Source organism: Xiphophorus hellerii, chromosome 7, assembly GCF_003331165.1.
Source record: "Xiphophorus hellerii strain 12219 chromosome 7, Xiphophorus_hellerii-4.1, whole genome shotgun sequence".
In the NCBI taxonomy this organism is placed as follows: Eukaryota; Metazoa; Chordata; class Actinopteri; order Cyprinodontiformes; family Poeciliidae; genus Xiphophorus; species Xiphophorus hellerii.
In genome coordinates, this window is record NC_045678.1 from 16,042,567 (window position 1) to 16,069,281 (window position 26,715).

General features: G+C 38.9%; 1 protein-coding gene across 4 annotated transcripts in view; it reads right to left on the bottom strand.

The window, feature by feature from the left end:
• Positions 1–8,867: 8,867 nt before the first annotated feature.
• Positions 8,868–26,715, bottom strand: part of LOC116723520 (multidrug resistance-associated protein 4-like) — a 47,464-nt gene continuing 29,616 nt past the window's right edge. Inside the window, exons 21-31 of one of the 4 annotated variants that reach the window (XM_032568540.1) lie at positions 25,617–25,767; positions 24,869–24,988; positions 23,761–23,871; positions 23,502–23,602; positions 22,874–23,065; positions 20,586–20,741; positions 16,204–16,293; positions 15,573–15,745; positions 14,670–14,775; positions 13,052–13,186; positions 8,868–10,355 (exon numbers count right to left, since the gene is read on the bottom strand). In XM_032568540.1, coding sequence (XP_032424431.1) covers positions 10,278–10,355; positions 13,052–13,186; positions 14,670–14,775; positions 15,573–15,745; positions 16,204–16,293; positions 20,586–20,741; positions 22,874–23,065; positions 23,502–23,602; positions 23,761–23,871; positions 24,869–24,988; positions 25,617–25,767 — 1,413 coding nt within the window. In that variant the 3' untranslated portion in view covers positions 8,868–10,277. Of the gene's footprint in view, positions 10,356–13,051; positions 13,187–13,279; positions 13,411–13,499; positions 13,601–14,669; positions 14,776–15,572; positions 15,746–16,203; positions 16,294–20,585; positions 20,742–22,873; positions 23,066–23,501; positions 23,603–23,760; positions 23,872–24,868; positions 24,989–25,616; positions 25,768–26,715 lie in introns of those variants that run through there. The other 3 variants (XR_004339996.1, XM_032568541.1, XM_032568542.1) reach the window with 3 other exon arrangements.

Sequence of the window (26,715 nt, forward strand, 5' to 3'; positions counted from 1 at the left end):
GAAGCCTGATCTTGGGAGTATGTCATATTTGTTTAATCGGACATGCAGATGCAAATAATGTGTGACAGACTGTGACCAACACAGCCGGAACATAAATACTGTTAAGTTCAGAAATGTTCTTGGCTCAGAAACCATTCCTGCATAAAGGCTATAAAGACAACCCACTGTTTATCTATTTATTTATTATATTCAGCAATTTCACTTCACGGGCCAAATTTGACAAAAGGAATGAGGAAACAAAAAAAAAAATCCTTCTGAAATAGTAGCGTGCCAGATTCCGCTTTGTTGTGCGTTCTGTGTGCTACAACCCTACACTAGTTGGTAATTGTTGGCCCGATTTCATTATCTGCTGCTAAGAATTCATGTAAAACAACAACAAATAAGAAATAAAAAAGTGTGAAATATGAGCTCAACATGAATGAGAGGAACACTCGGGTTTCACAACCTAATTCGCATTCCTAGAAGGATTTGTAATTTGCAAAACACATCGGAAATCTGACAAACAGGTGGGGGCACAGCCTCTTTAAAACTGTGCAATTCAAACTAGCATATAGTGCGAAAAGCTTACTCGCAGATTGATGAACGGTGTAAAGATTTCACATCACAAGGAGTTCTGATTAAAGCCATACACCACAAAGCTGTTGCTACGTTTTTTTTGTACCGGCTCTGCAATCTGCCTCACCTGGGTGAAATTGTTGTTAATGCAGAAATAATATCAATGCAAACGATATTAATAACCATGATGGGAGAAGCTGGAGTAATGTCAGTTAATCAATGGGAACAAATCATGTGCGCCTTGCTATGATCATCAGGGGGAGTGTGAATATTAATGTCTCCGTCTGAATCAATGCTAGGGTTGCATACATTGCCACCAGTGTTTACTCATGGTTAAGACATTTCTTTCTTTTATGTTTGGTTGCATCCTTGAGAGCAATCGATGAAACACTAAATAGAGATAAGATACGAGCCGTTACAGCAATTCAAAAACAGCAACAAAACATTAGTGATTGTGTTATTGTAAAGTGTGAAGATGGGCTGTTCAAATTTCAATTAACTTGGGTTTGTATATGCTGATATTAATTAAGAGGGCTTGCAGAAGGACAACAAAAGAGATGGGTTTATTGTCTCGGAATATTCTCATGAAAGCTGCATCTGTATGTAGCACAACCTGGCTGCCTAATTAACTAGCAAGGGAGGAAGACATTGCACGAGGAACCTTTTGATTTGTGGACGGTAATAGCGCCGGGCTTAAAAATAACTGATCCTTTATTTCATTATTTGATAAGGAGGCCTTTAATGAAAATATCAGCCCAGGAGCAAAGCAAGTCAACATCACTACTTAAGTGCAGAAAGTGCTTCGAGCAGTTAGTGAGAATGAATTACCTCATGACTACAGTTCATTAAATAAAATGTGAAACACACCTGGTGGGCTAATGGAGGACAAATGCAGAAGAAGTGGCAGTGGGAGCATGAGGGGACGAGGCAATCAAAAACAAAGCTGCACCTAGTCTCTCTTTGACAGGTTAATAAAATGCCTGCTGCTGGAGCGTTCTCGCCGCACTTTTCCCTCAGTCTGGACTCGGCCGTGTGACAGCGGCGTATCGGTGTCACCTAGAGCAATCATAACATTCCTCTCCTCCAGGTCCGAAGCTGGCTTTAAATTCTCTTGGAAGCAGAATCCTCGAGGGGGTCAAACAGACAAAATTTCTGAACGATAATGAGCTAAATATCAGTTACGTCTGTCACTTGTAATCACTGGCTCGGCATTAAAAGCATCTTTTCTTTCTGTCCTGCATACTTCAGCCGTGAATGCTTTTGAAATGGGTATAATGTAATCTGTGCCGCAGATATCTTCTGCTTTTGTGCATCTGTTCGGGAGGTGAATGGCCGGGCCTATCGGTTACTCTCTCGAGGTGATGTATACACTCTCTGGGACAAAAGTACAAACAGATGAAGGATATACTGTGCTGGGTATTTCTACTGTCTCAATTTTCATGCCTATTTTGGCTATTTAAAAAATTATTTAGCTGCTACCAGGTTTTTTTTTCTTTGCTTTTAAGAAAAAGAAGGACAAGCTGAAGCTTGCAGTGCCCTTAAAACACTTTTTTACATTTTGTAAAATAAAAGTCAAGAAAAATTTTTTAGTCTACTTTCCTGGACCTTTATGGGACAAACTAACAGAAAATACTGCATAATTGTGTTTAGCTGAAGAAGGATAACACATGCTTTTTGAATTATAAAACAAAAAATCTAACCGATACCTCTAAATAAAATCTCGTGCTACCAAATTCCTATATTTAGAAAAATTAGAAAGTGAAGAGAAACAATAGAGTCCACTTTTGTGTCATATCGGTGTGAATACAACTTTTCTTGGCAGAAATTGCACGGATAAAGTTATAGAGAAGCTTAAATGAGTGTTTGGTTATGAAACATTGCTCCGAACATCTCACAGAGAACTCTGCAAATGTTCTCTGTGAGAGCAACATTTTTGTTTTTCTTTGTGTGACAAAAAACTTAAACAGCGCATCATCCTAATACACTATGTCACCTGCAAAACACGGTGGTGGCAGCAACATGCTGTGAGAAAGTATTTCCTCAAAGCTGTTGAGATTTAATTGAAAGATGGATCAATTTCAAGAGGGGGGGAACCCAAAACAAAGGCAAACCTTTCAAAACATGATCTTTCATCTGAACTAACATTGTCAGCAAAAAACTCAATAATCTGAAAATCAGATGAGATGCCCATAGTAGCTGGAAGTCCCTGCAGAGATTCAAAATTTGGGTTGAAGAATCATAAATGCACACAACCCTGGAGGCACAATCTCCAGTAAAATATGATGGTGGCAGCATCATGCTGTAGGGCCAGACAGATTTAATAAGAAAATGGGTGAAGCTAAAAATGGCACAGTCCAGGAAGAAAGGCTTAAACAAACTCGAAACAGTGGCAGATGTTAGTCTTCTTGCAGGATAACAAGTGTGAACATACAGCCAAAGAGACAATAAGAGGTTTACCTTAAATAAACTGCAGTTTTACCATATTTGTCATGTTTATTTGTATTGCACATTTAAGCAACAAGGCAGTTCTAATTGCATTCCAAAAGGAAGTTCTACGAATATTATATCAGGGAGGTTGAATTCAAGTACACACCAATTATTTTATTTTATTTGTAAAAATAAAGACAAAACAAAACTATCAACCATTTTCCTTTCTCTTCATAGTTCTTCACTACTTTGTGCTGGTCTGTCACATAAAATCTCAGTAAAATACAATCAGTGAAACGTGTTCTCTGCACAACAAACATTCTTGACTTTCTGTAATTCATCTGAATTAGAAAAAGTTATGCCTCCAACATGTAGTAGTTAGATTTTGTATTATTAAAAGTGATGTGACAAAATTTCCATCACATTTAGCATGAATTTGACGTTATCTTCAAGATGTAAAAGTTTTTATTCTTGCACCATGGTATGTGTCAGATTATCCACCCGGCTGTCTGTCTGTATTACTATTTCATTTTTCACGCTGATGGTTTAGAGAATAAAGACACAGGGTTTAAATACAATCCCCCAACCGAACAGATGATCCTTACCAGATGTGCAACAGATAATGTCAGCCTAATCTTTGAAAGCAAACAGCGGGATTGCTATGTGTTCATTGAAGAAGAGGAATCAAATCAGCTTTAAGGTTCAAAGTAACTTCAAAACTTTCCTAATTACAGTTTTAGTCATTCTTTAAGGGGAAAAAGCAATGTTTATTTTTTCAAAAGATCCCTAAAAATGTGTGCTAAAACTGCATAAAGAGACAACTCCTGATGATATGTACAAAGCAGAGGAAAAGGTCATTTGAGCAATTACACAGGGACATAAACTGGCTTGTTATAATGCTCTGCCCCACTTTATCAGGCATCTCCAGCATTGTCCATAGGGAGTTAACTTTTAGACTGTTTACTGGTTAAAAAGGCCAGGCATGCATCTAAGGCCACATAAGCAAGATAATGTATCCCAGGCTGCAAAAGCAGGCAAATCACTGTGCATTAAGACTGGCCACACAATGGACAACAATGCCTTGCATAAACACTATTTAGAACTATTCACACGGCATTGAAGAGATGGGCGTCGACTTGCCATTGCTGCAAAGCCGGCGCATTGTGGAGAGGTGAAAAGAAGTCTAATGAACAGGAAGCCTTATTTGAGAGAGCTGACAGTAACCATACAACAGCCGCATTGTGCGCTTGCCACCAACCCTGTGGGTCTCTACATTAGGAGAAATGATGAGAAAGTAACCCGAAAAGACACAGTGGGCCCTTGGACCCACGTAAATGCAACCAGACAATAATGGAGGGGGCAGACACAAGCTGTCCCCACCTTTACCCAGAGCTGCACGTTTACATGCACAGAACATCAACCGCTCTCATGGCTGAGGATAAAAGCCCCCCTGGCCAGATGGAACTTTGAAGTACATTTTGGGTTAGTTTGCCACCAAAGAGTGCAATTTTAGTGAAGAAGTTGCTAAAATATATGTCATACATTTTAAATTAAATGAAACTCTGCAGGGGCAAAGTTGGAAACTCTAAAGTTTGCTGCACAGGAATCCTCTTCACACACACACATTCACATTATACTCCCTGGCACAAGCTTCATCAATCTTCAACAAAGAAATGACATCACCAATGAGTATAGTCTTTTATAGCGTTTAGCAATAAGCCTTATTTACTGATGAGATAAGCTCATTGCTATTGTCTCCCTGGGCACTTTGCTTCTTTCTTTCGCAGCTGAAGAATCAAATGGCACTTTTGGAAGTTGGCAGAGCATGTCCGGGACTTAAAGGCTAAAGCATGCAAAGATATTTTCTATTTGGTGGCCTCTCAAAGCACCACATTAGCCAGTCTAGTTCAAAGCACTGGGCACAGGTAAAATTGCACAAGTGGGAAAAAAAAGGCTGTTTTTATTACTTACTGATCACAGTTTTCTTGTATGTCAGTATGGTGAGTCTGGTTGCCTCACACAGTCAAGTCAGGGTAGACATTTTGCATACCGACAATATTTGGCATGCTGAAGTATACAATATTTTTTTACTGTAAGATTATTATGTCTAAATGTTAAAATCATTAGCACAATTTGTTGACGCTAGCATAATTGCTAGTGTCAACAATAATTTTAGTTCACAAATTTTTTTTTAGCAATTTAGCGGGCCACTGTTGTCACTGTTGTCACTAGTAATATTTGTGTTTGGCTTCAGTTATTGGCTGGGCTTATCAGAGTAACAGTTTCAAAACAAACATGGCAGAAGTAGCATCTGCTTAAGTTTTGTCATTTTTTCCCTGTATCTTCTATCTTTGCAGTTTTAGTTGTTTCAACTAGATTATCTCGAGTGAAATGGTCTTTATGCCAGATGTTTATTAGAATATAGAATAAGTAACTTTATATATTCTAATCATCGTCTTACTATAAGGACATGTGGTTACATGACTCCAATAAACAATATTTACCTGGGCGTGCCGTGGTGGCGTAGTGGTTAGCGCGACCCATATTTGGAGGCCTTGGGTCCGCGACGGGTTCGACTCCCGGACCCGACGATATTTGCCGCATGTCTCCCCCCGTCTCCTTCCCCGTTTCCTGTCAGCCTAGTGTCATATAAGGGACACTAGAGACCACAAAAGACCCCCTGGAGGGGTAAAAAAAATAAATAATAATATTTACCTGCAGGAGGTCTCTTACAGTTTCTTTGGTCTGTTGAAGGATCAACAACCTCTCAAAGTTCATAAGATTCAGCGGACAAGTTGAGAATCTGAAAAATATCAAAACACATAAAATAAAAATTGAGTGCAATTAAATAACATTGAGGAATTTGACAACTTGCAATACCTCCTTGAACCATGAAAATGACTAAATACAAAAAAATAAACTGATATGCAATATTTTATGTACAGAGATACAAATCATTTGGCACTTTAGGTTTGTTTTTAAGTTTGTGAAGTTAGATTGTTTGTGATGCTTTGCCCTGTACAAGATTTTATGAAAACTTTTAAACATATGTTCATTGTTCCTGTTCATGTTACTGTGCAGACACTCACTTTTAACTGTGGAAAATGAATGTCTTTTCACAGTCTAAATCAGATTTTTAGATTTGAGTTACATTTAAAAGAGACAAGGTATTAAACAAGAAATACAATTAATAATAAATACCAGTCAATTGTATGTTACAGTCTCAATTATTCTATTCGAAATAAAGCTGTAATAGACATAGCTCCTTTTTCCTTTCGAGTGTCACTTTTTATTGAACTGAAACCTATTTTTGTTGATTTACAGTTCAGTCTTGTCATAATTGATATTCTTAACAGTCAAGCCATTTTTATATATGTATATAAAATATATAAATAATAGGCTTAATGTTCCTCTGTCTTGTTATATTGGTTTTCACATCTTAAAATCCAAATATATATGTAAACATTTTATCATGTGCTTCTGTGATGAAAATTAGATAAATCAATTAGCTGCCAGATTTGTTGGTGGTAGGAGCCCTTAATAGCTGAGCGGTATGTAAAATGCTACACCCAGTCTGCAGGTCCAAACTGACCACAGCCTGGATGATTTATAAAATATAATCACTTCTACACGTGTGACCTGTAATTATTGTTTGTAGCACTGTTACTCAGAGTCCATAAAGCCTAGCCAGTTTGGCCGCTAAACTGCTGAGGCACCGTGATACAGTGTGCCTAGTTAGACCTCACATGTGCATTTGTTTATCCTTCTGTGGAGACATCGCTGGCTTGAAGTCAAATAAAAAGTTGGAAATCAGCACAAAGTTGTTCTTGTCTTCCCTACTTTTCCAAAGTCTGTCAGGAAAAACTTAGTCTAACTAGGTTGTTGCGACGATATAGAAAATATAGCACCAACATATTCTGAATTGAGAGCCTATTTTTAAAAAGATAAAAGCCATTTTCTAACACACTACAACCTGTGTCAGGGCATATGTCTTAAAATGTGCCATTTGTTGTTTGTTTTCCTTAGTTCCACACAGAGTCACGTCGGGCGTTGGGAACTTGTCAGATATTCAGTTTGTAGTCAGTCTCAGGGGAGTCGCTCCAGTCCCCCCCACCTACACACACACACACACACACCATGTCACCAGCTAGGAACAAAGCCGCCACAGTCAATTCTCCTAATTTCACTGCAGCCTGTCGAAATCCCGTTTTCCTTTTCTCCTTCTCTTCAACGAGCACTTTATGCCAGGATCAGTCAGGTCTGAGTCGCCAACAGAAACCTGAGGCTCTCGCTTCATCGTCTTTCAGCGCTGGGTTTGACACTCCCCGGCTCCCTGCCATTCACACGTCTTCGCCGTGCAATTTGTTTCCATTTGTCAAACAGCAAGTATCCGTCACAAAAGAAAGGAAAAACGCTGGCACAACAGAAAGTTTCTGACAAACATTGTCTCCAAAACTCGACGCGGCCCTCAGACTACCTACCTATTGGCAATTTACATCATCTTCAGTTTATTATAAATATTTGTTACATTATTCCTTATTTAACAGACAATGCATGCTTCTTTTACAAATACATCAGGTATCACTCCCAAATCAGCACCAACAGATCATTTCTCTCTTAAAAGTGAGGATGCTACAGTTTGAATTCATCATTTTCATTCACTGCCTTCACGTAGTGCTGACTCTTTATTTTCTGCTTTATTTCTTTGGGATTAAACCTCATTGTGTGCACAGCCAGGTTTCTCACACATTTTATTTATTAAGGCTTTATCAGCACTATGTTGACAGGCTTGCTATTTGCAACATGTATTCACATGTTAAAACGGGGCTATTATTGGTGGACATAGGAAGTTATCTGCTAAATAATACTTATTGTGCAAAACTTTGTCGTTGCTGTTCTTTCGCTGAGGGAAAGCGGACAGGATATATGCCTACACTGATGTTAGATTGTGCCAGGGGTATTTCTAGAGCTTTTTTTTTTTTTTTTTTTGCTGAAGTCCCCAATGGGTTTTGAGATGCTGTCAGTGCTGCGTCAGGTGCATTAGTACCTCAGAGAGCCACGGTGCTCCAGCTGCTGTGCGCCCTCGCGTTCTCCCCCCGGCCCTGGCCGCCAGCCTGACACCCGACACAAAGTAATCACAGATCACAGCATTTAATCACTGAAACAAGCACTCCAGAGGACCCCACTGTCAATATCCCACTCTCTCATTATCTGTTTGGATTGCACATCCACACTGTCAGATACACAGAGTGGAAAATTAAGATTAAAAATATGGTAATTTCATTTCAGGCAGCAGGCTCCTCTCACTGCCCCATTGTGCTATTGATTACCTCTGAATTCAATTTTTCTTTTCAATGTAAACTTTAATCTATTCGCGAGCCAACAATCCTTCTCCCAAGGGGCCATTTGAGAGTAAGTAACCATTTAATATGACTTTGGCTGAAGATTCATTGGCTTTAATGAATTGTGTAAATCACTCAGCTTCTAAAGGGGCTGATGTCCTGCAGTTCATGACCCAAATTTGGGGCTGGTTAAGTACATCCTTCTAAACCGGCTTAAGTGTTTACTGACAAGAATCTCTTAATGTGTAATCAACATCTGTGTGAAGCCAAATTAAACAGCTCCATTTCTAATGGATCTGGTAATGAAAATGGTATAATAATAGAGTGGATAGCTACAACCCTTTCCTAATAAAAAAAAAATCACTTGACTCACTCGGTAATCACCAGGTAGTTTTCTTTCACCACTTACCAATTTGTAGCATCATGTTCAAGACCCGTTGTAACCACTGATCTGCCTGAGGCAAACATACCATTCAGACCAGTTAGCATCTGAGGAGGGAGGAACTGTTTGTGAGTCAGGACGATCACAAGTTGAATGAACAAACATTTGAAGGGATATTATTGACACGTCGTTACAATCTCTGACGCAAAAACGCAAAGCAACATCACCTCATTTCACAATCATCAGTCACAGCAGAAGATCTTTTTAAAAGTAAACTGCTACCACTGTGCTGTTGACTGTAGAAACTTTACTAATATTACATACCGCAGAGAGAGATTTGTTTAAAACTAGCATTATGTTTGGAAGTCCTTGTATCCATTTTCTTCCTTTCGTTATTCAAATTGAGCAACTCTGCAATGGATGTACAGAGTTGAGCATCAGAATAATCATTCTGATGCTCATTGCACAGTTATTAATCTTTTAAATATAAATGCAACTAAAAATATGAGCTCAGTATACAGCAATATATCTTAGTGGTTTATTCGTGTTAGCCTATACAACCACATGACCAAAAACAACATTGAATGTTTGCAAAAGTAGTGTTCTGGAGTGAAAGACATTAGCATTGAAAGATATTTGAATTCAGATTGAAGTATCAGTACTGAATCAAAATCCCCCAAAACCTGAATCAGAACATCTAATAAAAGCTCTACAACAGTTAATTTAAGAAAGTGTAACAAAAGCAGAGAAACATTGTAGCTAAGTCTTCAGAGCCATTAAAACTGGGGTCAGTTAATCCCAGTTTGTTCACCAATAATGTGCTCGCTCATTGCCATTTCACATCATCCTGCTTTTGTACCTTTCTTACTTAATCATTGTGCAACTGATTATTTCTTTTAGTTGTTCTGTTTGTCAATTATAAAGAAAGATAATAAAATAAAACAATACAAAATACAGAAGGGGCAAAATGACCAACACCCAATTTGGTCAATTATTTCAGCCAAATGTTGTTCAACACCAGAGTTTAGGTAGACATAAAACCACTAGAGTCAAAGTGCAGGAAAACCATTCAATTAAAACAATGCAATTACGGTACTAACAATCAATAGTCTGATGAAGGCACAAATTACCCCAAACACTATTGGCTCCTGCTAGGGATTTTCTGTCTTTCCAAATAATAAAAAGTCTAAGAAAAATAATTTCTTCTTCCACATAATATTAGAATTTATTAAACTGCAATAAACATATTCAATGTCTCCCTTCTATTCATCAAATGTGCAAAGTAGAAGTTACCCAGGAGGACAGAACATACATTCATAAACATAGCAGCAGGTAATCAATAAACAGTCACCCGGCTATCTGCGGTCAATAAAAGGCACGGCCTGCTTCACAAAACTTCTCTGTTCCAGGCCAAAAGTCTTTGCCGATCAATGCAGCGCACACTAAACCTATAATGCCTTTTGGGAGTCTGAAGGCATTTTGTGTGCACATCAAGGAATCCAAGCATATCTGGGGAAAGATTTGGTCTCTGTTGTTCAGCACGAAAAGGACCACAGAAACTCTCCAAACCATCAAAGCGACGTCTCAAAGATGACACCGATGTCCTTGGTGCTCCACGTGTCACTCTCTCCTTTTCTGTTCGCGTGAACCTGAAAGCGGATCAGGGAGGCAGTGTCACATCAGAGAATGCCAAGCACACTTCCCAAATCTGAGCTGAGATCAGTTAAGGTGTGATTTAAGACGGGATCCAGTCAGAGCGCGGTGAAGGGATTTATCATCCACTGAGGCAAGCCAAAGTGGCTTATTTAGCCTAACAAACAGGTGTGAAATTCATAGGAGGAAAATTTGGAAGATAATCACGGGAATTATTTGTGGAGGTAATTTTGTCAACTTCTTGGCTTAAAAACTATTAGAATAGGAAAAAGTGGCTGTGAAAGCTTCACCCTACATTAGGTAGTAAAAGTATTCATGAGTAGATTTAAGTATTTTTATTTCAAATATCTGGAAGTTAAGAGCAAAGTGGAACTGTAGTCAAATCCCTAGTTTGTGAGCACAAATGTGGCGAATAAAGGTTTTCTCAACTCAAGTTGGAGACCAAGACAGGGAAGATGGTTTTCAATTTGTTTTACCAAGACAGATTTAAAAATCTGTGGTGTGAATTCATATTCAGTCCACTTTAGTCTGACACTCGAAACAAAACCAAGTGCAACTAACTGCTTTCAGACAACTTGTGTGTAATTCAACACTTGTATAAATACTGCTGCTTTTTCAGGGCTTCAGACCTTTTTAGGAGACTCTGGTAAACAAATAGGGTCAGAAAGACCAACAACACCACCAGACAGGTAACGGATAAAGTTGAGAAGAAGCTCAGGGTGGGGATTAATTTATGAAACACTATTCTAAACTTTAAATATTTCTCTGTGATCTGTTTAAAACCCCTTCTAACAATGGAAAGAGTAAGACAAGGTTGCAGACCTACCAAGACATGGCAATACGAAATTGTCAGGCAAGGAAAGGAGAATTAATCAGTAATGTGTAACTAATGTGTAATTTGTGGCCTTTATGTGAAAGTGGCAAGAAAAAAAAACCTTTTTAACGTCATAAAACCTTTCCAATTCGTCACAAGATATGTAAAGGAAAAAGTTGGTCTGGTCAGTTGAGGCCTCAAGTTTATCAGAAATCTAGATGTAGTAAAAAAAAAACTAAACAACCTAAAAACACCACCATATTTTTACAACATGGTGCGCAACATGGTGTAGAAATACTTTTCTTCAATAGGGAAGGGGAAGATGACTGAAGCTAAATACATGGAAAATTTGCAAGAAACTCATTTAGAGACTGCACAAGACTTGAGACTGGGGAGGATTTTCAACATCCAGTAGCACAATGACATTAAACATACAATATAGATCAAATCATATCTCCATGTTTGACTGGTCTAGTCAAATCCAGATTTAAATTCAATTGATATTTTGTTGCAAGACTTTAAGGTTGAAGCTCTCTATTCAGTCTGACTGAGCTTGGGTTATTTTTCAAAGAAATAATTGAGAAAAGATTTCAGTCTCTAGATGTGTGCTAGAAACAAAAGTTCATTCTACAAAATCTTGACTCAGGGGAGTGTAGTCACATACACTTTTCACAATTTTATATGGAAACAATACTGACAACCATGTGTGCTGTTCCTTCCATTCCTCATTTATGTGCAATATTGTGTTGGTTTATGAGATGGCAACCCATTTAAATACATAGTTTGTGGTTGGACCAAGACAAAATGCGAAAAATGTTTGATGGGTATGGATGCTTTTACAGGTAACAGTCTAACTAGTTTTTCTTTTTCAGCTCAAAGCTTGAGATGTACTGTCTGCTCCTGGATTTTCTTTCAACATGAACAAAGGAGGCAGAGGTTGATATCAGATTATTGAATGTATTTAAACCTTGACTGACAACTATAGAAACCTGACACACAACATGTAGACCATCTCGGTATTTAATAAGTGGTGCTAGACAGTTTTGGATGCTGACGTAATCTGATCTGTGGAGAGAAGCCTACAATGAAGAAAAGAAGAAACGTAAGGGCTCAAACAATGTCCTCACCAATCCGCCAGTGTGCAGGGTAAGACGATACCAAATAATGCCACAGTGTGCTGCGTCTTTGAAATCAGTATTTTACTCATTTCACTTCTCTGGCTGAGAAGATACAGCACCGCTGATAAATTTGTGCGCGGGACAGAGAGAAAATGAAATGATGCCCACTTTTTTTTTCTTATTTCACAAAGACCTGTTTGAAGTTGCTATATGGTATCTGTCGTCCCAGACAGATGCACATAAAATGGAATTGAACAATGAATAGCCAGCCCTTATCTGTTCAGTGTCTGAAGGGGAAATACATCACAAATGAATTTCACAGGGAAAGAAAAAATATATATACGGAGTTTCTTTATTACAGTAATCCCCATAGAAAGTTTATCCCGGATCACGATGAAGTTAAACCCAATATTCCCAAACGGATACAGTGCGAAGAAAGCTGCTTTTCTGGACTCATCACTTAAAATGATCTCAAAATTATATTATGAGAAAAGAGATATTATGGGAAGTTTCTTTGATAGCATCAGTGGATCTGAATCTACAAAGAGCCAATTTCTCTCTTAAAATTAATGTTATGGTGTCGCAAGGCTGCAAGTAGACACTTTAAATTAAAATGGTAATCAAGTTTCTTTGCTTTGCTTTGTCAGGGTCATGGACATCTTTTGTCACAGCTCATAATATTTTGGAGTTTCAGGAGATTAGTGTATGATGGCTGGTCTCTTATTTAGTAAGAGACCTGCTCTGGGACAGAGGCAGATACCTGCTTGGCCACTTGCAGCAGTGATGCAGCTTCGGCTTTGCCCGTTTTTTGGACCATCTGGTAGAAGAGCCCGTCCTGGTTCTGGAGCAGGACATACGGCTTGTCGTACTCCTGGATCCTGCCAGCATCCAGAACCTGCAATCACACGTGCATCAGAATAATAGGTGTGTGGTCCAACACCTGTATACTTTACTTCAGGGAAAACTGACATTTCAGCTGTTTCACTGGCTGAGTGGAGCGTGCAGACGGTGCAAACTTGAATGGGGGAAACAGTGGTTCGGAGTGCAAAAGGAACCATCCATTTGGTGTGACTCAGGCGGCTTGCAAACAGCGGCGCCTGTTTCTGCTTGATACGGCCTCTGACAATGAGAGGAACCTGTTAGCAGAGCGAAAGCCTGCTGCGCTGACTCTGACAGACAGGAGATCAGAGATTTATCCATGTATTTACCCAGGCATTTGCAGAGGCCTAGAGGTGGTCCTCAGTCAAATCCAACAATCACACCCTCAAGGCACTCGAGAAAATTACCATCATTTCAGTGTCATGGCATGCTATGTAAACCACACAAAAAATAGTGCCAGTTCCAGCAGTTTAGAAAAGACTACAATTATAGCACAGACTAATTTAAACAAGCCCGATTCCCTTACAGCACTAATGAGCAGTTTGTCAACTGTGTCGATGAGAAAGGGAGACTTCTGCAGCTGCTGTCATAATCAATTGTTTATGAGCAGAACGCTGGAACACTGAGTTTGTATCTTGAAATTTGTTTTTAATTTGGGAAAGTCAACTCACACAGGTCACGGTTTTGTTCCCCCTCAGCACACGGGGGCATTTAACACAAGCATAGGTGTGAAACAGTTCGTGACACTTGGCTTTCCTGAGAAACGCTCTCAGTGGTCAAACAGCCGTCAGGTCGCGCTCCGTCCTCCGTAGAGGATTAACAAACACCGCCACGAATGCCACTAATTGGCACCTCTGCAGGCAGTAGCAAGAGAGAGCCAAAGATCAAGAGGCACAAGTGTGGATTCAATAAAAGCGAAAGCTGTGAGGGAGTAATCAACCCAGCTGTTGTGAAATAAGTGAATTAAATGGGTAAGTTGGGAGACGAGGCGCTAATAAAATAGAAAAGAAGTGTCTGGATTGTATGGGCCTCAGATGTGCTGACCAATGAAACAAAAAGTGAGTGGTAGTCTACCATTGTTTTAGACTTCTTTCCGATCTTACACCTCACCTGTCTGCTGTGTTTCTCAGTCTTTATGATGCTGTTTATTCATTAATGTTTTCTCAAAAAACTTCTAAGGCTGGATTTACCTCAGATTAAATTACACACCAATTAACTCTATTTATTAAATACTTGTCTTCTTAAGCGGATATTTTTGTGAAACATTTTAGAAACTGTATTATTTCCCTTTCACATCCCAGTCAAACACTTGTTCCAGATGTGGAAAATTGTAATTTTGTTACAAGACCCTTCTTGTAACAAAATTATCTTAAAATACAGAATTTAATTGTATTCTTTTAAGGTATTTTCTGTTATTAGCCTTTAGAAAAAAAAAATAAAGGAGTTCAAAACACCAACTGAAGTGCTGCACAATGGAAATTTACTGCATCCTTACTTACCAGTATTCTGTCACAGTCAATGATAGTGTTGAGCCTGTGAGCAATGGTGAGGACTGTGCACTCTTGAAACTTGTTCCGGATAGTCTGCTGGATCAGGCTGTCAGTTCTAAAGAAGCAGGGAACACAACACCTGAGAACACAAAAAAAACTTTTCTTCCTACAAAGCCTTGGGCAGGGATTTTACGCAGGCCAGAACAATGGCTCATCAGCTGCAAAGTATGTGTAAGAGTAGACAGAGAAAAAATGAGGACCATCGGGCGGTTTAAAATGAGCAGAAATGACAGATTTTGACATTGTGATAAGCATGTTTTGTTTTACTCTTTTCAATATATTAGCTTACTTACAGTCATCAGATCAGAGGGAGACAATCGGTCTGACATTTAGATTGATGTAAACCTACTGTTATTTAAAACTTAAATGTTTCCTTTATTTTGGCAAAGACAGACCCAATCAACATAAGTTAGGCTGTTGGGTAGTTTTCATAGTTTTATGGGAACCACTAGTGCTGAAAAGTGGTTCCCACTTCAAACACAAGCCATTCGAAAGTTGCAGTTTCTGCAAAGTGCAGTCTGTCCACTTTAAAGCTGCAAATAAAAAAACTACCATTGCCGTCTGAGGAAATACACTGCTGCTGAATAAAATCAACCAATCAGAGCCAGGAGGAGGATCTCCTGGCTTCTGAAGTGATCAGTGTTCAATGACAAACAAAGATGGCTGTACTGGAAAATATAAGGAGACATATACTGTACATTCACTATTACAGTGTGTGTTTCAGTTTATTGTGTCATTTTTAATTATTTGAAGTGAAATACTTTGTGTACACTCAACCAAGAGAGAGAAAATACTATTATTAATCTTTTATTTAAAAAAAAAGTAAAAAGTAAAAGCAAGATGTTGCCTGACCTCGGGTCTACATTTGCTGTGGCTTCATCAATGATAAGGATGCGGTTTTCCCTGAGGATGGCCCTGGCCAGACACACCAACTGTCTCTGGCCCACGCTGAAATTGGAGCCCGACTCGGTCAGCACCGTTTCCAGCTTGTTGGGCAGCTCCTCCACCACTGCCTTCATCTGCACCTGCAGAGAGAGAGAGCACCCCCCCAACCCTTCATTACTCCTGCATAAAGGCATCCTGTGGAGATCTCTTTAAAGAGCCATCCAAACACACCCATTAACTGGTTGGCACAATGCAAAGCCAGGTCCACTGATGACCTTGGCCAGTGCTCTCTTGTGGCCAGCCTCTAACTTTAATCCAGGCCACCAAACCCATTCAGAAGCAGGACCAGGAGCTGAAGCCCTTCACGGTGGGGGGAACCTTCATCACGGTTGCCCTGACTGCCCAAACACATCTCCTCTTGCACTTTCAATGGTTCCCCGTTACAAGCCGCACATTGAGCTGGGCCCCATGGCCCTAATGGGATTTCCCCCCATGACTTGTGGCGAGCAGGGAGGCTGAATGGCAGCATTGTACAGGGGAACAGAGGGATCCCCCCTGGGCTGGTGAGGGGGAATCATTCAGAGCCACGCTGGAGTACCTCTTGGAGTGCATTCCACAGGTCCTCATCTGTGTGCTGCTTGAAAGGGTCCAGATTCTTCCTCATGGTGCCCGTGAAGAGTACTGGGTCCTGTGGATAGATGGATATAGAAAGAGAAGGCCATAGCCAGTTAAAATAATGACGAAGGGGCAGATGTATAAAAGGGTTAAAGACAGGATTTATAGAAGACTGAGAGCCAATGTGTGAGGAGAGATGTTCACAAAGAACCTGCTCCACCGAGGAGCTCTATTCAATGCTAACTATGCTCCAATACATTGATCTTTTTAGTTAGAAAACAACAGCTTTGGACTGCTGTGATTGGAAAATAATTGTTTAGGTTTGTTTACAGTTATGATATGATTCAAAGGTGCAACAGGCTCATTATGACATTTCCATGTGGTAGCAACTCAAAAACATGAAGCTTCTGTCAGCAGGAACATATTGCTACATCCAATTCACCATGTGAAAGACCAGACTCAGATGTCAAGGAACCAGTAAGGGCAAAACATACATAGTTCAAGTCAGTTGTCTACATACACTCATAGGCATAAAAGCCATATTAATTTTGGACAATTACTGTCTTTTAGAGAAAGGCAAGTAGATACAATGAAGAAATAAAGACCTGCTTAGTGTTTTTGTTTGTTTTTTGGGGGGGATATTTTTGTGACTGACAAATAAAAAGCTTATTGCAAGGCAATAAAATTAAAAAAAGAGGGTACAATGAAACATCATACATTACTTAAGTTTGTACTTTGGGAGAAATCTATATTTTAAAAAAATACTGTCCAAGGACAATCACAATAAAACTAGTTAACAGTTTTTGACTAAACCAAAATGAAGAAAAATAAAACAAATGTAGGAAATCCAAAAGAACATAGTAACAGTTAAGTCCAGGTATTTTTAAAAGATAAAATTAAACTGAACCAATGTTCAGTTTAATCTTCATGTTCTAGTCTTCATGTTCATGATCATGTTCTCCTTCGTATGGCTGCCTGGACAAAAAAGTTTAATAATCACAGGTATAAACTGGTGTAAAACTCTTACTGGAACTGTATATGGTAAGCTGTCCATATGCTAGAAGTCGGAGACCGTATTTGTCTTTAGTCGAGTTCAAAGGCCTCCCATTCCAGTGTAAAAGCCTCAAATAATGTTCAACATGTCTTTGTAGTTGAAATAAATCTGATAAAAATTATTTTACAGATCAGATATGTCTTACTGAATACTGATCTCTTACAGCAGCCGAAGGAAATGTTTTCAGATCTTATTTTTTTTCTGCATTGTTTTATCATGCAACAATCACTGGCAGGATTACTCTGGATTTAGCACTCCTAAGAGGTTCTAATTATCATGCCCACAAAAAAGATAATAATGATGTGTATAAGAGAGGTGATGCAGAGAGAGGTGATACATGGTAGCAGACATCTTTATCAAGATGTCATGTTTTCATCCTGTCTTAATCACAGTCTGTTAACTTTTAACACAGATCTCAATCTGACCTCAGTTGTAGACAATACATTTATCTTAAAACTGCGAGATTAGACCAGTAAAAAAAAATTAAGCAAATAATCAGTCTAAATAGATTCAATGTATGCATTAAGGTTACAGGATACCATGCAAGAGTTATTTTACCCGCTAAACTTTCTAACATGTTTTTCAAACAGCAGCTAATATTTTTTATACATTATATTGGGATTTTATTTAGCAGATATATCTAAATAGAGTCGCTCATAAGAAAACAAGTCAGTAACGTGTGGTTCATTAAACAACAATGTAGTTTTGAGAATCACATTATGCTGAAATAACAGCTGCATGTTCTTTGCCGTGAGCCTCCATAGCACACATACACAGATTTAAACTTAAATTATTCTTTCTAAAAAAGCTCAAAATCAATTATGCCTCTGTGAACATCATTCTAGCACATTAACATTTTTGATTGAAACCATTCCACTGTAGATCTGCTTATATTGTTGGAAGATGGACTTTTTTCCCAGTTAAAAGTCTTTGTAGTCCCTAAGAGATTTTCTTCCAGGGTTTGCCTTTATTTAGTGACATTCATCCTCCCATCAACTTTAATCAGGTTTCCAATCGCTGCTGAAGAAAATCATCACCATAGCATACTGCTACCACCGCCATCTTTCAAGGTGCAGATAATGTATTCAGGGTTCTGCCACATAAGGCTTTTATAACTGAGGACAGGAATTATGTTGCCTTTCTTTTAACAATTTAATAACCTCATCACTTTTATTAAGATACCAAAGTATTTATAGTTACTGCTCTATAAGCACAAAAGTGTGATTCACCATTTGCTGCCCAGGTAAAAAACACACTGTAGTGTACTGAAAAAAGGATAAAACAAACAATACATTTCCTCTGAGTTGAAAGTCTTTCAGAGCAAGTGAATAAGCTATTTTGCCATACTGCACCAGTATGGCAGCATGGTAATACCACAAGATGTAATAGTTGCTCCATTAATTTCAAATACTCTCAGAGATTCTTGGTCAATCAGTTGCAAAGCTTTACAAATCAATCATGTTCAAAATCATAAATACAGACTGCCAGTCAAAGATACACAATCTTTCAGTTTATAAATGTTTAACTAAAAAATTCTTTTGTGTATCAATCAATCTTGAGACTAGAAATCAAACAGCAACCAGCCTGTCTGCACTTCTGCTTTAGTTTATGTACGTTTGTTTTAAGCCAATGATAAATTTGTTTTCCACTTCAAAATTATGTTCACCTTTGTGTTGGTGAATCACAAAAAATCCCAATGAAATACATTGAAGATTGTGGTTGTAGAGTGACAAAATATGAAAGGGTTTACATGGTATTTATAATTTCACAAGGCACAATAAACAATTCCGACCTTAACAAAGCATCAAATAACATTTCGTGTCAAAAATGAAAATCGCATCTCAACAAGTCGCATCCTGTGGGGTCAGAAGGATCAAGACCAACAGCTCAGTTTCCATACAGAATAATAAACCTTTCAAAACCTAATCCCTGCTACCTGCGCTCTCCCAAAATGTTCCACCTCTTCACCTCCAATGAGCTTTTCCCTCTGTCACCAAAATACCACCTTGTCATAAAGCCAGCCGAAGTCCTAAAGCAGACTAGTTCTGTGACACACTTTAATTGAGGATTCAGTGTTAGGTTGGAAAACTGCTTTCAAGCGCAGCTTTCCATGCGCCAATTATGTGCTCCAGCAGTTCCAAGCCCTCTGTTTGCCACAGAATTCATGTTACACTAAGACATTCCTGAGGGTTCAATAGAGACTGAAATGGATCCTTTTTAATGCCATATGCTGTTACAAATCTATCAGAACCAAATCTCATCAATAGGACATTCAACTTAAAATTTTCTTGGAAAAAAGTAAGACTACCAGCAATAAAGACAGTTGACAGTGAAAGGTTTCCTGGATATTGTATTATCTGTGATATTCATTAAAATAATTTAAATATTGAGTTTTTTAGGTTAATTTATATGAATGCAAAAGGTAAAAAGTTTCAAAAACTTTTCTAAGTGCTGCCTACATAATGAAAATATCACACTGTATGACAGATGAATGTGCAGTGGAAGCTTTGGCTCGTAACCTGGCACTTTTTAAGTCTTCCCTTTAGGAGAGGCAAAGTAAGTAAACAAAATCCCATCAAACATACATCATATCCATCTCTAACTAGTTTAGACGAGGAAGTAAAACTTCATCTGAAGAGGCAGCGATGCCAGAAACCTATCAAATCCACAGAGGAGCATTAATGAAATTGTTTTTGGGCATCTTGGCTGCAGCCGAGAAATGTTTGAGACTTGGGCTAAGTGACGGTGTTCGCTGCGAATCTGACTGTGAGGATGGGGAGCTTCTTTTAAGCAGCTTTCCCATGTTTGGGGGGTAGAGGGCTAATCCTCTGTCAGGGATGGGGAACTGCTCTCTTCACAGTACAGGCCGTGGGAGTCTTCTCCCCTCCCTCCACTCTGCTGACACCCACCCGCAGGCTGGCATTTTCTTAATGCCGTATCAGTTTCAACAAGCGGAAATAAAGTTAAACTGTCTCAAGGCATCCGTTTGTCTCACTTTCAGAAATCCCCAGAGAGACGACTGTAATTCTCTTCACTTGCTTTGGCTTTTTAAAAGCCAGGAGTACAAAAAGAGGAGGAACCAAAGCAAGAAGCTGTTACCATCGTTTCTCAATCATAAGGAATCAGTCAGAGACTTTCACTTAAGCTGTCAAAGCCAAAAGTTAGGTAGTGGCAGAAGAAGACCAAGTTAAACAGAGTACTTTGTTTACTTGATCAGTTTTCTCTCTTTAACTATTGTTCATAACATGCAGTTTTAGCTTCCAACTACAAAGACATAGCTCAGAGGAATAAGACAGTTCTTAATGGCGTACCTGAGGGATAATTGACATTTTCTGGCGCAGCGTGTGCAAACCGATCTCTGAAGTCAGAATGCCGTCAATTGTTATTCTTCCCTCAGGTTCTCCCAGTCTGAACATAGCAGAGATGAGGGAGCTTTTACCAGCGCCGGTGCGTCCAACAATCCCAACCTGTAGAGGAGAGAAAGAAATTTCAGAGCACATCCATAAAACACTACAAATTCTCCAAAATCTTCTTACACACACTATTCTGAAGGAGAATTTCATGTGATGTTTAAAATTGTTTTGCTTGTATGAGATCAGGAACTTTTTTTCCTTTTTTTAAAGTGTGTTTTGTATATACAAAAAAAAAAACACTTACATTGGCCAACCTTTGCATTACTAGAACACAAAGGTAAAAATCATTGATCGGCTCTTCATTATGATCCCTGTTGGTGGGTTGGGTAAATTAGTCAATAAGATACATTTTTGCCTTTGTTTGATGAGTTGAAACATGAAAAAGAGTCAAGCCTAAGTTTGTCAAGAAATAAACTCAGATGCCTAGATGGCTGAGTCAGAGTATCTTCAAAACTACCCCGCCTGTGGCCTTTTCAACAACAGTGGTTAACCAGTAATAGGGTGATGTGCAGGCAAAGCTCATTGATGCACGTTGGGAGGGAACAACAAGAGCTACTGAAGCTCAAATTACTGACAGAGTTAATGGTGGTTCTGATTGAGGGATGTCAGGACACACACTGCATCACAGTGTTGTTGTGTATGAGGTTCCACAGCCGCAGACCAGTGAAGATGTCCCTGCTGACCCACATCCTGCTCTGAAAGTGCCTAGAAAGAGAACATGAGCCTCAGAACTAGATTACAAAGCACTGGAGAAGGTGGCCTAGTCTAATGAATCACTTCTTCTTTTACGCCATGTCGATGGCCAGGAGCATGTCCGTCAAATACCGGAGAAAGACATGGGATCTGAATGTACGGCAACTGGGGTAAATATTCCACTGGAAAGGCTTGGTTGCTGGCCTCCATATGATTTGACAAGTCAAATCTCAATTCATGCAGGCCCCATCTTGCAACTTCTGGGACTTAAGAAATCTGCTGCTACTACCTTGGTACTAAATACCACAGCACACCTCTGGGGATCAAGTGGAGTCTGTACCTCAATGAGTAAGGACTATTTAGGAAAGAATGCTTTTGAAACATTGAATATTTAACTTCTTTGCAGTATGTGTGTTGCTTTTGATGTTTCATCATTCTAAATAGTAAGTGTATATTGGCATTGGCGTTGTAGAATTGACAATGTTCTGCTGAGTCATGCCTGGGTGCGTTACTTTTCCGTGACGTTTTTGTCACCCAATAAAGCATCAAGTGACCACTTGGGAATTAAAATTCAATGCTCTGTGAATGCATCCAAGCAGTCAGATAATTATTAGCTGAATTGATCAAAAAGTAGGTCAGTTATTCTCATATCTTCCAGCACCATAGAAACAAAAGGAAGGTATGCAAACTGATATTATAGTTTGCACAAATAGTTAGCCTATTTCTTCAATATTGCCATGATGATCTGAACAGCTGGTTACCAGTAATGAGTGAATTCCAAAATCTATATTGTGAATTACATTTAGCTATATCACAGAATAAAAAAATTCTTGACTAGAAGTGTGAATAAATCTGATTTTGGGGAAAAGGAAAGTGTCCTTACAAAGCCATTCCTGTCGACTGGTAAAGATTTCTTTACAACTGTTTCCAGTTTAAGGCAACAGTAAAATATCTATTATTAAAGCTACGAGGTGCATTGAAAAAAAAAAAGGTGTCAGGGGAAATAAGATGCACACCACCTCTTATAACCCCATGGCATGCTGCAGAGGTCCCTCCCATGGGCTGTCAGAGCCAGGGCCTTTTCACTTATCAGCCCATCCATTGTGAAATCAGCTGCCCTGGCCAACCATAACCATGCAAAATACACCCCCTGCATTAAACACAATTTCAATCATCCTTAACCATCTCCCCTCTGCCTTCCTCTGCCCCTCTCCCTCGGCCTCTCCTCTCTCTTATACTGAATAAACAGTTGTCACCGTCAGGTAGCTCAAAATGCAAATTGGAAACAAATGGATCCACTTGAACAGTCTTAATTACATGATATGTATTCCATGAATCACAAATGGTATAGTCCTGAAGATTCAGCAGCACAATATGATGTCCCTTTAATAATTGATTCAGAAATAATGCCACGTAAAAAAAAGAAAAGCACACCACGCCTCCCAAACTGGCTGCATATCAAGTCACGCACAGGTGGACGTAAAGACAAAAACCTTTTCTCTGGACGTGAAGACAAAACTCAGATTCTTTAGGACCAAAGGGGAGCTGTCGCTGTAAGAAAAGCTAACGCTGTCAAAGATGATGGAGCCCTTCTGGGGCCAGTCTCCAGGAGGCTGCTTGTCCGTTTCCCAAGGTGCTTCGCTCTCCAGCTCTGCATACTCAACCACTCTCTCCACAGATGTCATCTAGAATGAATAACATATAGGATTTAAGTAAATCTTGTCAAAGAACTTTGCTTTCAACTACTCTGGTTATATGAAAAAGCTCTCCAGTTTCTGAAAGCATCAGGTCATTAATTTATTATCTTCACAATAGAAATGGTTGCCTAATTCTAAAGGATAATTGGATTTAGTTGAATTATTTAGGGCTTCATGACTTCACTTAAAAAGATTTGGGAGTCAAAGACAGATTACAGTGCTAATAAAATTGAAATACACAAGGATACATTTTAGAGTCTTGTTCTCAAGTCACAATTTTTTATGCAAAAAAAAATATATAATTTGAGGTAGCCTGGGTTAGCTGACAAACACTTTTGGTGTAAACCTTATTCAGAAAACATCGAAATGTGAGCCAGGTACGTACAGCATTATGTTATGACGCAAACAGTGTAAATGTTCTCACCAGGTTCTCAATCGCTGCACTCTGTCTGACTCCCCACTGAAACATGCCTGTGAGAGTAACAGCATATGACAGAGCCAGGCCCACAGCACTTGGCTCCAGTCCTTTAACACAAGGACAAAAGGGAAACACGCACCTGTGTGATTTCACAGCAGTATTCTTAATAACTGTCAGATATTAATATGAATTATTTAGGGCTTAATAATTGTCAGATATTAATAATCCTCTTCATGTGGGTGTATGTCTGTGACCAATACAGTACCATCCCTGAAGTAGAGGCAGCCAAAAGCTGTAATCGTGACAAAAATACAGCAAATTCCATCAAGACGCACAGCAAACCAGCGTGAAGTGGTCAGGAAGAGGAACCAGGCTTCTGTTAGCAAAAATAACAAGGACACAGTTAACATGTTTTTTTCTTCTTCTAAATCCCTTAAATTTCTAATGCCACAGAAACAAAATAATAACTCTTAGTTCAAGATGCAGTAGTGACTGACATGTGGAACCACTCCATCTGGACACTTCATAATTCATAATTGCAAAAGGTCATCCCAATTTCCAGCACAGCCAATGTACTTAAAATGATAACTTGTCATCATAGTCATTAGACATTAGTTTAATATATTTTTTTTATCAAGATGTGGCATCTATCCTGTTTGCGTGAACACACAAACACACAAATCTGTGTATTCAACAAATACAAGAAAAGGTTCAATAACCTGGTTTCACACCCTTAAACTAACATGTTCCAGTCCTTTTTTAATTTTAGCATTTGGCAACAATTAAATATATATATATATATATATATGCAGGCCTTGACTACAGATTAGTCAAGGCCACCAAGCTACACTGTAGGAATATATATATATATATATATATATATATATTTGCTGAAGCTACACTGCATTTGCTGCATTTCCTACAGTGTAGCTTGGTGGTGGCAGAATCATGCTCTGGGGATAAATTTTTTAAACTGGACCTGGGGATTTCGCCCGAATGGTTGAAATTAAGATAAGATAAGATAAGATAAGATTGTAATATGGATTGTAATGTACAGTTAATATTAAAAAGAAAAACGTTAGGTGCAGAAAGTATCAGTGTAAAGATATTCATACTTATCCAACCAAGTCAACAGGCCTTTCGTGTTTTGTTTTTTTCTCTATTTAATTGATCGTCTCAATTTAGCCATTGAATTGTAAAGGATTTAAAAAATTTAAAAATAGTTTTTAAATTATCAGGGTCTCTTTTAATAAGCAGTTTTCACACTCTTTAGATCCACTGTAATATTTCCATATACAGATTAGTCAAGGCCACATGATACATCAATATTATCTGTCATTTTCCATTTTAAACATTTATTTAATAAATCTAACCTGAATGAAGATCTTGATACTTGTCAAACATTTGCTGAAACTGATTTTGAACTCTGAAGGCACGAATGGTGCTCAGGCCTTGGAGAGAGGAAGAAAGGTGGGAGAATACAGGACTCCGAGCTTAAAAAAAAACCAAAGATCAAATAAATGTTGGCACATGAACAAATAGAAAACAGGTGATGGTCAACTGGTAAAGTACTGTACATCATCAATTTTTATCTTTAATAATTGTAATTTTGATGCAGCCACATATTGTCTATAGTAATAATCTTTTGGGTATATATTTTCAAGTGTGTTTATTAATAGATGTAAGTTATTAAATGGCTGCCTGCAAAATATCTGTATGTATTCCATCAGACAAACAGTTAGCAGTCATCTTCTGCTTTAGTTTGTTTTAGCAAAAACTTTTATTTTATTCGTCTTTTGTCTCTATTATTCTAGACTTACAAAGTCACTGAGAAAATCCAAATATTTCCTTTCAGCCCTAAGGTTTTAAGCTTAGAATAAAGAACAAACTATGGCCTAGTCATGCCCACTTGGCATTTTTGCTTTTGTATGTGATGTCATGAACCTTAATCTCTTGAGGAAACTGCTTGTGGCTGAGCCATAGGTTACTGCCACCTTTAGCCTTTATGCTAATAACCATGGCTTTCTGTCCTAGTCCATTAGCATTCCTGTGGTCGACTTTTGTCTCTCACCACAAATGGAAGAGCCCATCCCCACACAGCAGAACTGTTTTAAAAATTACTTGTAGACTCTAGCCGCTTGATGTCCCTGGAGGTCTGCAGAAAATAGTGTCGCAGGAAAAGGAAGACGGCGAGTAGAGGGACAACGGGAATAAGAATCCCGGGGATAATGACACCGGCTACAGCAATAACGCCGATGACTTGCAGAAACACCTGGAAAAGAGAAGAGGAGGTATGAGCCCCATATTCAGAGAACACGGTGCTCTGCTGAGTGGGGTGACTTTGGAGCACTGAGGCTTGCTTCTCAAAACAGAAAAGGAGAATGTACAGTATCTTTCTGCTTCATGTGAGACCATTGGTTAAGTAACAGCAGGTTGAGGGATTGGGTTTATGTGACTCACAGTGTGAAAGGAAAACGATCGCTGCGCTAATTCTCACTTAGTAGCAGGTGAGAATTTACCACTTGGCCACAGCAGCCGCATATCCCCGGCTCTCTTGGGCTTTCCCTTCAACACTTCTGGCCTGTAAGCCTCGCTGGCAGAACAGCCAGCCAATGAGGATGGCCACAGTGACTGGCAGAGAGCTCTGGGAACCACACTGTGGGTGTCTGATACATGACAGTATAACTGCACAACCCTCAACAACACAGTGACTCATCACCTTTGTTAATGGCTCTGTGACACATCTAAACCAGGACAGCAGTAACGCCTGAACAGGATTGGAGGCAATGAGTCTGATAGCAACCAAAGAGACCGCACCATCAGAGTAGAAAAGAAAACAAGCATCTAATAAAGAACTGGCATCAACAGCAAAAGAGTTTGCATAAACTCATTTGGCAGTGATCACCTCATAAGCAAGTATTTATACAGAACAGTTTTCAAACTAATAAGCAGGAGGTATACACATAAAAACATCAGCACAATTTAACTATATATGTCCATGCTGCTACATTTGTTTGTTATGACTTGGTTAAGTAACTAAATTGTAAGGGGATTTTTACTGTGGATGTGAATTAGCATCAACATCCAGCATCCACCTATGCCCTAATTTCATAATTTCAAAAAAGAAAACGGAGCAACAACAACCAAAGACATTTTTTATTATCTTACTTCAAAAATGGTAATGTTTTCCTATCAAATTGAACGAGGGCATTTTCCTTTG